Here is a 10,286-nt window from a genome sequence, read left to right on the forward strand (position 1 = left end):
GAGCAGTGAATACATCCCACATCCCAGGAGTGCCTCCACCATTGCTCCTGCTACACTAAGGATGCCCAAGTTCATGGACAAATGAAGTATCAGTGGCGACAAGTCAGCCCTGGGTGATGCCCAGAGACACTCCCCAGCTCTGTCCCCATGTTCCTCATCTGTCTGGGTGACTCCCCAGGCTAAAATCAGACCAAGGAACTTGCTATCGGTTAAACAGTGTGTTACCTCCTGGCCTGGTTTCGCTTAGTGGTGCAGACACAGGTCTGCTATGAGTTTTTGCCATTATTTTCCAGGTCAATTAATGTGAGAAACAATTTACGAAGGATTTATACAGGTTACAAAACATGTTTCTTAGAGCGAGAAGTGTTGCTGCTACAGGTGTGACGTGAAGACGACAACCAGGTTTGGTCACTTACAGAATAAAGGGTGTAAAGCTCATACTTCCCTTGGGTTTTTTAGAGCCATCTAAAAAGCAGTTTTAGAAGTGCAGTTGCAAGAGCTGTTTTTGAATTAAAAGCTTCAATTTGTATCAAGAGTATCTCAGAATATTCTGAATGCAGCTCAGCACGGGCTAGATTTGTGCTGACAACACAATTGCTGACATGCTCTTACAAATATTGTTCTTCTCACCTTCTAGTTTCACAACCTTTTCTTTTTTTTCTTGCCTGGAAGTCAAGGTTACAGTCACCACGTGCAGGCACTGGAGAGATGGAGAACTGTGGAGTGCTTGGTGAGGAAGGCCCCAGGCTGGAGATGGGGTGGCTCCTATGCCCTGGACCTCACCTTCCCCGCTGGAGCCCAGAGCACTGTGCACCTGTGAAGCAGCCAGGCCCGGCCCGGCCCTTGCTTGTGGCGGGATTCCCACAGCGTGGCACAGTCCAGTTTGGAAGTGCCCGTGGGCTGCCCGCTGCGGGAGCTGTGTGCCACGAGGCTCCACAATGGGCAGGGCCCTATGGACCCGCAGCTCAGGAGGGGCTGCAGATGGTGCCAGGCCCTGGCCTTGGCCTCGCCGCAGCCATCTGGCTGCTCGCCTTCGAACGGCTCCGAGTTGGACGTTAGGAAGAAGCTCCTCTGCAGCAGCAGCAGCAGCTCGTTGGGAGTGGTGGCTGTGGGCGGCTGCTCCTTCCTGTTCTCCCAGCGCAGCTTGCTGAGTTCGTTCCGGAGCTCACCGCGGGCCTCGCTGCTGCTCCAGGCTCCTCTGGCCAGCTCCTTCGCCAGCTGCTGCTGCAGGCTCTGTGCCTGACGGGCGGCGGCGTGCTGGTGCTGCATTTCCCCTGCAGCTTGCACCGCGCTGCCTCCTTGGAGCGCAGCAGCTGGCAGATCTGCTCCTGCCGCTGGGTGAGCTCCCGCAGCCGCTGGAACTCCCATGCGTGCCTCTGCTCCCAGTTGGAGCGCAGCCGTTTGGCCAGGAGCCGCCGGTCCCTCTCTGCCACGTCCTGCCGGTCCCCCTCTGCCACAGGGGCCTGTGGCTGCCCTGCCCTTGAGCCTGCCCAGGTGCTGTTCCTCTCTGCGTCCTGCCATCCCTCACCCCCTAAACGCAGGACTTGGACAAGAAAACATCGGTCATCTAATGCCGTCTGAGCAGTCTCCAGTGCGCGTCTCCAGTGCGCGTACGGTTCTACTCATGGGTTTTTGAGTCCTCTTGACTAGTCTGTCTCTGAACATTAGGACACGTGCTGGGTATCTTGCCATAAGAAGACTCCATCTAACATGAGCAAAACGTGGAGCTCAGGGCACCCCAAGGGGACGCAATTGACTGGGGGAAACAGGCCTCTTTCCCCTCCCAGCATCGCCCTGCCTCTCATGTTCTGAATGGCAGGTTGCCGTGGTGCCCTTTGTGACAGGCCCTTAGTGATGCGCCCTCCGTTACCCACTGTAGTGCCCTTAGTGATGTGCCCTCCGTGACCCACCACGGTGCCCTTTGTGACGTGCCTTTGTGATGTGCCCTTGGTCACACCCCAGGGCACTGTATAAAAGTCAGCAGGCCACATCCTTCGTGCCAGTGTCCGGCAGGACGGCGACGGGACAGAGCGGGAGCGAGAGACTGGCGCAGACCCCTGAGCGCAGCCCACGTTGTTCCCCACTGCCCCAGCAGCCCCGCAGTGCCGAGACACTTCTTTCAACCCTACTCGTTCCTCACCCCTATCCTTTTGTCCGGCAAGGATGGAAGAGGAACGCGCTGCACACATGCGGTTTATCCAGACTTTCCTGCAGAGCTCAGAGAAGGTAACCGCAGCCGTTTCCAGGCTAGCAGTGCCCGTGTCTCCTGATGGGGCCACTGGCTCTGCTGCCAGGCTGCTGGGGGCTGCTGGCTGGGCAGAGCTGCTCCCCCGGGTCTCCTGCACAGCACTGCAGCCCCACTGCTCCAGTCCCGCTGGCCACGTGCCCCCCTTCTCACGCTGCCTGTTTGTGTCTCCTTCTTGTGGGCCTTGCCATGTCCAGTGCCTCTGGACTGGCTCCTCTGCCCACTGCAACTTGTCTGCTTCAAGGTGTCCCTTGGCCACCTAGAGGTGGCAGGGGTGCCTTCCCCATGGCGTGGGGGGTTAGATCCATCCCCGGGGAGAGAGGGACTGCAGAAAGACTGACGTGACCGTTTTCCTCCTTGCAGACCCTGGATGCCGTGGACGTCCTGCTGGAGAGCTTGGTGCTCAGCTCCCCGGGCTCCAGGGACCTGTGGAGAATTTTGCAGGTGTGGCATTTGCAGAGAGCAGGGCTGGGAGGTGCTGTTCCTCTCCCTGGAGGGAAGGGAGCATCCGCTCTGAGCACACTGTGTCCTCGCAGCGCCATGCCCACAGCACGCTGCAGGGAGGGTGCTCAGCACTCAGGGAACCCAGACATGGCCCACCGTGCTCTTCCAGGAGCCTGTGTCCCCTGGCTGCAGTCAACCCCACTTCCCATCTGCAGCCTCCTCCCGTGCCATGGCAAAGCCTGGCCCGTGGCACTTGTGGGCCAGCTCCATCCCCAGAACTTTCCTCGCACCAAAGCAGCGGGAGGCACTGACCCCCCTCCTCAGGCACCGCAGCAGTGGCAGCGGGTGCTGCCCTTCTTCCCATGCCTCGCAGTCCCTCCTGCTTTTCTGCCCAGGTCTGACCGGGGCAGAGACCCACTGGGACCTGCCTGTCCTGCACAGGGAGCCCAGCTCTGAAGTTCGGCGCTCCTGACTTCTCAGGGAGCCGTACGCCCATTCCCCCATTGCAGGATCACCGCCCCCCGGGAGGGTGCTGCCCAAAAGCCCAGCCTTCACGGAGAGGGAACACAGGCCTGTGCTCACGGGGAGGGCACAGAAAGAAGCAGACTCTACCCTGGGGTGGTATCTGCCTCCCTTCAGGGCCACAAGGACTGCATGAGTCCAGCCAGGACTTGAGCAGTGCTGCTGCTGCTGCTGCTGGCACGGGCACCAGCTCCCAGGGCACAGCAGCACTTTCTCTCCTTCCAGATGCTGCTGCCCTTCACCAACATCAAGCACCCAGCTGTATGTGAATGGGCCGTGGCAAGGATCGCAAAGCTGGCTGATTTGATGGCCAGCTCTTCCTCAGTGCAGGTAGGGAGGCCCGCACCCTCCAGCCAGGCTGTCTCCCATTCCCTGCCCACCGTGGGCAGCAGCCTGCGGCTCAAGATGCCTGAGGCATTCAGCACGGCTCTGCCCTGGGCAAGGGTCTCGGCTTCTCTTTTTCCCATGTTTTTTCCTCCCCAGTGCCCTTTCTGCCAGCAGCCATCTTGGCCCCCAGTCCTGTGCAGGTCAGCACTGCCCAAGGAGCATGGCGGGAGGCCAGGCCTGGCAGCTCTCCCTGCCCGGCTGCCCAGCTCGCTGCTCTGGGAGGGCCCTGCACAACTCCGACCCTCCAGGATCCTTCCCTGGGGCAGTCTCAGCTTCGGAGCTTTTGTTGCGCTGCTGCCCCTCAGCCCTTCTACCTGTCCTGCCTCCCTTGCCCAGGTCTGGAGCTTGCTTGGACACGACCACAGCTCTTCCCACCATGACATCAGCAAGGACCGCTTGCTGGGACGGCTGCTGGGATGTCTCATTGTTTGCTGGACTAGCAAGATCTGGGCGATCCAGCAGGAGGCTTTGGTTGCTCTTCATCACCTCTCCATATTCATCCAGCACCAAAAATGTAAGAGAAGCTCTGTGGGCTTCATCCCTCCACACACAGACGTCTCCTCATAGTCCTGCTTGTTTCCCCAAGTATTGTAGTGGATTCTTTTTGTGCTTGCTGGAGGCTGTCCAGGGCAGCCTGCCCTCTTCCCTCACCTCCTTTGCCCGTCACAGCTGCTTCCCGCAGCATCCCAGCTATTGTTTTGCTGCAGAAGCCGAGTGCTCACCACAAGTCCGGCACTGCTCTTTGCTGCTCTCCTTCCCACTCTTCTCAGGGCCTCTCAGAACCCAGCAGTTCCATGGTCCCCATAGCCAAAGCTGTCACTGATGGTAATCAGTGCTGTGTCCTAATGACTCTTCCGTGATCCCCTCATGTTTAGGCATGACGTCACCTCAACCAGACAATTGTCATGATCATCCAGAGCATCCCCAGGCTGGAGGGAAGAGGGAAGCAGGGAAACCCTCCTGTCTTTCTCTGTGCAGCACGAGGAGCATGGCAAAGGTAATGAGCTTCTTCCTTGCTGGGCCTCTTGTCTGGGGCATCAGAACGAGACTGGTGCAAGCAAAGGGATCCAGAACCAGCGGGCTTGGCATGACCTCACTGTCCCTGGTCAGAGGGTTGCTGCTGTTCTGGAGCAGGGACTTCAGAGGGCTGCACTCCAGGGTCCCTCCTCTCTCACCTAGGGACCTCTCTTCTTATCCTCTGCAACGACTGCAGCCCCTGCTGCCAGCTTTCCCGTGGGTCCTCTCGCCAGAGCTGCTCTCACTGCCCAGCTGAGCAGCACTATCAGGGCACTCAGTGTAACACGTCTTCCCCGCCTTCCTCCTTCCTGCAGGCATTTGGGGAATACCTCCACCCTGCTGATAAGACAGTCATCATCCTCAGGGCCATACAGGCCATGAGAGACCCATGTGTATGTGACAAGGAGGAGCTGATCAGCATCCTGAACGTGGCCATGACAGAACCTGCCTCCTGGCTGACAGAGGTAAGCAGCCTGTGGCTGCCCTGTCCTCCAGTCCTTCCAGGCACTGTTCCTCCCTACATCCCATCTCCCCTCACCCGGGTGCTTCAGGCACCTTGAAGCCATTTCATGCCAGTAGAGTAGGATGGGAAGGGCAGCTGTTTCAGCAGCAGCTGAGGAAATGGCTGCAGTCTGGTGGCAGCACCACCCTCACCCGTGTGCTCTCCAGGTGTGGTTCATCACGCGCTGCATCTATAACAACTTGCAGCACATCAGTGCAGCATCAGCCCGGTGCAGCCTGAAGTCGCTGTTTCTAAGCATGGCACAGCAGAACCCCAGGGAGATGATCTTGAGCCTTATAGATATCTCTCCAGCATGTAACAGGTACTGACCCCCACAGCCCTTGTGGGTTTGTTCCATGTGGGGAGAGGGACGTGGAGGCCCACAGAAAACTGCAGGACACCCCTGAGGAGCTGGGCCCTGTACCCCATCACTCTCTCCTGCCCTGCTGGGTTGGCCAGGCCTGCAGTAGCCAAAGCTGTCCAAGCCAGACCCGAGGCCTGCCACGAGTTTCCTCCCTGCCCCACAGGGAACAGTTTCAGCCCCCTCCTGCCTGCCCCATCTGGGACCTGGGCACTCCCAGTGAGGGGTCAGGAAGGGCCAGGGCTGCAGCACAGCCTGGCTGCTGCAGGGCTGGCCCAGGCACCGTGTGGTGGCCAAGGCAGCCCTGCTGACAGTGTTCTCTTTCAGCAAAGTTGCTCAGGCCATGTGGGAAGCGCTGCTGTCCCAGCCCCTCATCTTGGTGAAGGTCTTGAGGGAGCTGAGAAGGAACCTCCAGCACCTGCAGTTACGTATCGGAAGCAGATTCTGCAGAGTGAAGTTCTGTATCCGGCTCTTGGCTGTGAGTAACCAGACCAGTCCTTGCTCATACTCAGGGCTGTGCCTGCCTCTCCAGAAACACAGGCACAGCCCTCTTCCCTGCCATCTGCCCCCAAACAGTCACCTCCTCTGGGAAACAGGGATGCAGCCCGTTAGGGCCAGCCCAGCGCCAGGTTCCCCTGTGCCAGCCACACAGGGCCATGCCACGCTGCTTGGGTGCGGGTGCACAAAGTCCCTGTCAGTGCTCTGCTTACACCAGCAGAGCCGGCACAGACAAGCGTGTGGTGTGCGGCTGGTGTCCCCCAGCACGGGCTCTCTGTCCCCGGTGCCCTTGTCCTGAGCTGCCAGCGGGACCCAGGAGCTGCACAGTGCCGGGAGCCCTGCAGGCTCGGCCGGTCCCTCACTGCCATCTTTGTTTCAGCTCCTGGCCTGCAGCGATGTGACACCAGAGGAATTCGCTGGGGTGTACAACAGGGAGAAGTTCCCGTGGTGTCAAAATGTGGTGCTGTTCTCGCTGACGCTCACAGGCCTCATCACGTTGTCACAGTCACCTGACACGGTGAGCAGGGCATAGGCAAGGGAAGCCGTGTTGGCCTCCTGGGGCTGGGCAGTGGGTAACGCGGCGGCTTGACCAGGGCTGGGAATCGGGAGCTGGGGTCACGGCACCAAATGCCCTCAACGTCCAGTCACAGGCCCCGATCCCCTCAGTGCACCATGGGGATGGCCTGCCAGGAGGCTGCTGCAGGGATTCCTGTGCCACTGCCCAGTCAGCCAGGCAGGAGTCTGGTGCTTAAGGGCCAGAGCATTTTGGCCTGGGTGGTCCTTCGCCACTTAACATACAAGGAATTCTGTGCTTTGTACAGGCAAAGAAAATACTGGTCCTGCTGCCAGATTTGATATACATGCTGCAGACAGCCCACAGTAAGAACAGAAAGAAGATGCTGCTCATTTTCAGAAATGTGATGGGTCATTTGAAGAAGAAGGACAGCTCCACTGCTCTGCAGCTGGCCGAGAATCTCCCGCAACTGTTTGATGATGTAAGGCTGCTATGGAAGCCTGATCCTCACTGATGGGCCCTTTGCAAGGACAAGTGCCTGTTAGCAGAGCCTGGCGGCAGCACTTCCATGCGGCTGTGCCCCTCCTCATGCCCCTGCGCTCTCACGGGGATGCCTTCTGGGCTCTGCAGCCCAGCTCAGCTTCTCCCTGACTTGCTGATGGCTCTGGGAGACCTGAAACCCCTCCCCTCAGCCACGCTGACGCCCTTGCTCAGGGAGCTGCTGCTACTGACGCCCTTCTGTCCTCCTCCTCCTCACCAGGTGTCCAGCCAGGTGCGAGAGCTCTCCATCTGCCTATTCAAAGAAGTAATACAGATGGCGGATTGGAAGCACCAGCGGCAGATGCGGAAGAACGTGCAGGGGAGCCTGGTCCCACTCGTGTTGCACATGAGTGATGAGACTGAGAGTGTGGCCAAGGTACAGATTGCAAACCTGAGCAGTGGTGTGGGGAAGGGCATGCTGAGCCCGCGGGGGTGGCCTGGGCAGCGGGGAGGGCAGGGGAAGCTGGCAGGGACATTTGCCACGCCTGCCCTATGTGGTCCAGCAGGGCTCAACAGCAGCCCATGGCCACCAAGGCCTGAAGAGCAGAGTCCCCAGGGACTACCCAGCTGTCCCTGCAGGTGCTGGGGGCCAGGGCTTTGGGCCGCAAGCCCTGTCCACAATCTCCCCAATCGTTGTCCTCCTCTGCAGGCCTCTCACGAAACCTTCTGTGTAGCTGCAAAGGTGCTCAAATGGAAATGGCTCAGTCACCACGTGCAGGCACTGGAGAGATGGAGAACTGTGGAGCGCTTGGTGAGGATAAGTCCCAGGCTGTACATGGGGTGCCCCCTGTGCAGTGGTGCCTCGCCTGCAGTGCTTCAGCCCAGAGCCTGCAGCCTGGTGCTGCATCCTCCTTCCCTGCCCTCAGGCAGAGCTCCCAAGGGCTCACCTCTCCACCCTCAGGATGTTGCAGGAGACCCATCTGGGCCCTTGCAGCGGCACAGAGGGCTCTCGGGACCTCCAGACCCTGCTTTGCATGTAGCTGTCTCTGAACCTCAGCCCCACAGGGCTCCTTGCTGGGAGATGCAAATGTCCTGAGGATGAAGGGGGGTGTGTGGGGTGCTGGGAAGGGGGACTGTCCCAGGTAACTGGGGAGGGTGTGTATCATCCCTGCGCCCTTTTGCTCTCTCCAGCTGGAGCACAAGCGGAGCAGGGCTGAAGAATATGTGCGTCAAAGCATGCCTTATCTGCAGCACGCTCAGGTCACCGTGCGAATGGCAGCCGTGAGGTTCATCGGTGAGCTGCAGTCCCTGGAGTCCCCCTTATGGCAGCCTGGCCCCAGTCCCATCTGCTGCACTGGCAGCGAGGAGCAGCCCTGTAGCTGCCAGAGCCCCAGCTGCCCTGTACAGGGCCTGTGCAGCCAGGGGCTCTGTGCTTCCCCCTCCTACCCCTGCCCTGGCAGCAGGTCTCAGTGGCACCTTGCTCATTGGCACCTCCCCTCGGGTCCTGTCCTTCCCTGGGGTCACCCCGCTGAGGGGAGGGAAGGGGTTCAGCCCAACCTTCAGAGCCGGGGCCACGATACCAGGAGTGTGCTGGGCGGCAGCAGGTCTGACCGAGCTCTCTGCACAGGACTGGCTGCGCGGTACCTGAATGACAGCAGCAAGGACACGCTGCAGGAGATCTTCAAGGGTGAGTAGGGGCAGTGCTGTGTGTGATGGGGCTGGCGGGGACAGGGGACAGAGCCTGGGCAGCGTGCTGTCCTGCTGTCCTGCTCCAGGGAACATCTTGGGGGCATTTGCTGTAATCCTGAGCAGCAGCTTCCAGGTGATCCATTTGTCTGCCTGCGCCTCCTGACCAGGGAAAGGGATGGTTGGGGCTGGCATGGTCTGGAAGAGATGCCTGTGGGTCTCTGCAGATCAGTGGGTTTCAGCTCTGCTCTTTTTCCGTCTGTTGCAGCACTCCATCCTTTGACAGGAGAAGAGGAATGTCAGGTCTCATCCCTGGTACAACAGACAATATACATCCTGACCTGTATATGGATGCAGAAAAGACGGTGGCGGACCCTGTAGGCGTTGTGCTCCTGACTCTGAAAAGCCAGGCAGCAGTTAAGCCCTGCTTAAGAAAATGTGACTTTTTGATTAAAGCTCCAACCACAATTCCAAGGCCATGGTGTCCTTCGCAAGCAGCATGGAAGGCCACGCAGCAGCCGCTGGGCAGCGGTTGCGTCCTGGCTCCACGTACCCACCTGGCCATGGTTGCAAACTGGGGAGTGTTTGGTGAGGAGAATCCCGAGGCTGGACACGGGGTGCCCCCTGTGCAGCGGTGCTTTGGCTGCCCTGCTCCAGCCAAGAGCACTGCTCACATACGAGGCAGCCCGTCCTGTCCCTCCTTCAGCTCTTACAGCTGCTTCCCACAGCATCCCAGGCACTGTTTTGCTGCAGAAGCTGAATGCTCACCACAAGTCCGGCACTATTCTTTGCTACCTCCTTCCCTCTCCTCTCAGGACCTCTCAGAACCCAGTTGTTCTGAGGTCCCCACAGCCAAAGCAAACTCTTCCCTCCTGATACAACCTGGAAGAAACCTTTCCCCTGAGCCGACTGGGCAAGGCAGAGTGGGAAGGAGAGAATAGGTTCCTGTTTTGCTGCAGAGCGGGTCTGGGTGGCGGGCCCATGGCAAGCCCCTGGGCACCTGATAGTACCGGCAGGAAAATCATCCCAGGGCACCGGTCCAGTGGCAGCGGGTACCGGCAGGTCTGTGGCGGGGCTCTGCGGGGACACAATGGTCAGCGCCGCCTTTAGCGGAAGGAGTATCCAATCTGGTCCTCCCCTGGTGCTCACCCGAGGCAGTAGCAGTGGGACAGGTTCTCTGAGGACGGACCGTGTCTGCGGCCGGGCCGCCGTTAGCAACCGTTTTGCCGTGGATACCTGGATCTTCTTCTATACTTGTGTCGTGGTTTAAACCCAGTCAGGCAACTCGTTCACTCCCTCCCTCCCTTCCCACCCTCCCCCTACTCCCGGAGGGACGGAGACGAGAATCGAAAAGAATGCAACTCCCACGGGTTGAGACAAGAACGGTCTAGCAACTAAGGTAGAACACAAACCACCACTGCCACCACCAATAATAACAATGATAAAGGAAAGAACAAGGGAAGAGAATACAGCACCTCACCGCCAGCCGACTGCCAGCTCGCCCCCCCAGCCCAACCAAGCACCGACCGATGCCTCCTCCAACCCTGCAGTCTTAGCCCCTCCGGGTAACCATCAGTTACATCCTGGGCATGACGTGCTGTGGTATGGAATACCTCTTTGGTCAGTTTGG

General features: G+C 59.3%; 1 protein-coding gene across 1 annotated transcript; it reads left to right on the forward strand.

Moving 5' to 3' along the window:
• The first annotated feature begins 5,821 nt into the window (after nt 1-5,821).
• Nucleotides 5,822-7,704, forward strand: LOC133278196 (uncharacterized). The gene is made up of 5 exons (XM_061470725.1): nt 5,822-5,956; nt 6,356-6,493; nt 6,798-6,971; nt 7,251-7,462; nt 7,680-7,704. The coding sequence occupies exons 1-5, from the start codon at nt 5,822-5,824 to the stop codon at nt 7,702-7,704; spliced, it is 684 nt and encodes a 227-aa protein (XP_061326709.1).
• Nucleotides 7,705-10,286: the final 2,582 nt, after the last annotated feature.

This window comes from Pezoporus flaviventris, unplaced genomic scaffold, assembly GCF_033815535.1.
Source record: "Pezoporus flaviventris isolate CSIRO_AGI_PZ_B2104156 unplaced genomic scaffold, CSIRO_AGI_Pfla_v1 ptg000063l, whole genome shotgun sequence".
Lineage (NCBI taxonomy): Eukaryota > Metazoa > Chordata > Aves > Psittaciformes > Psittacidae > Pezoporus > Pezoporus flaviventris.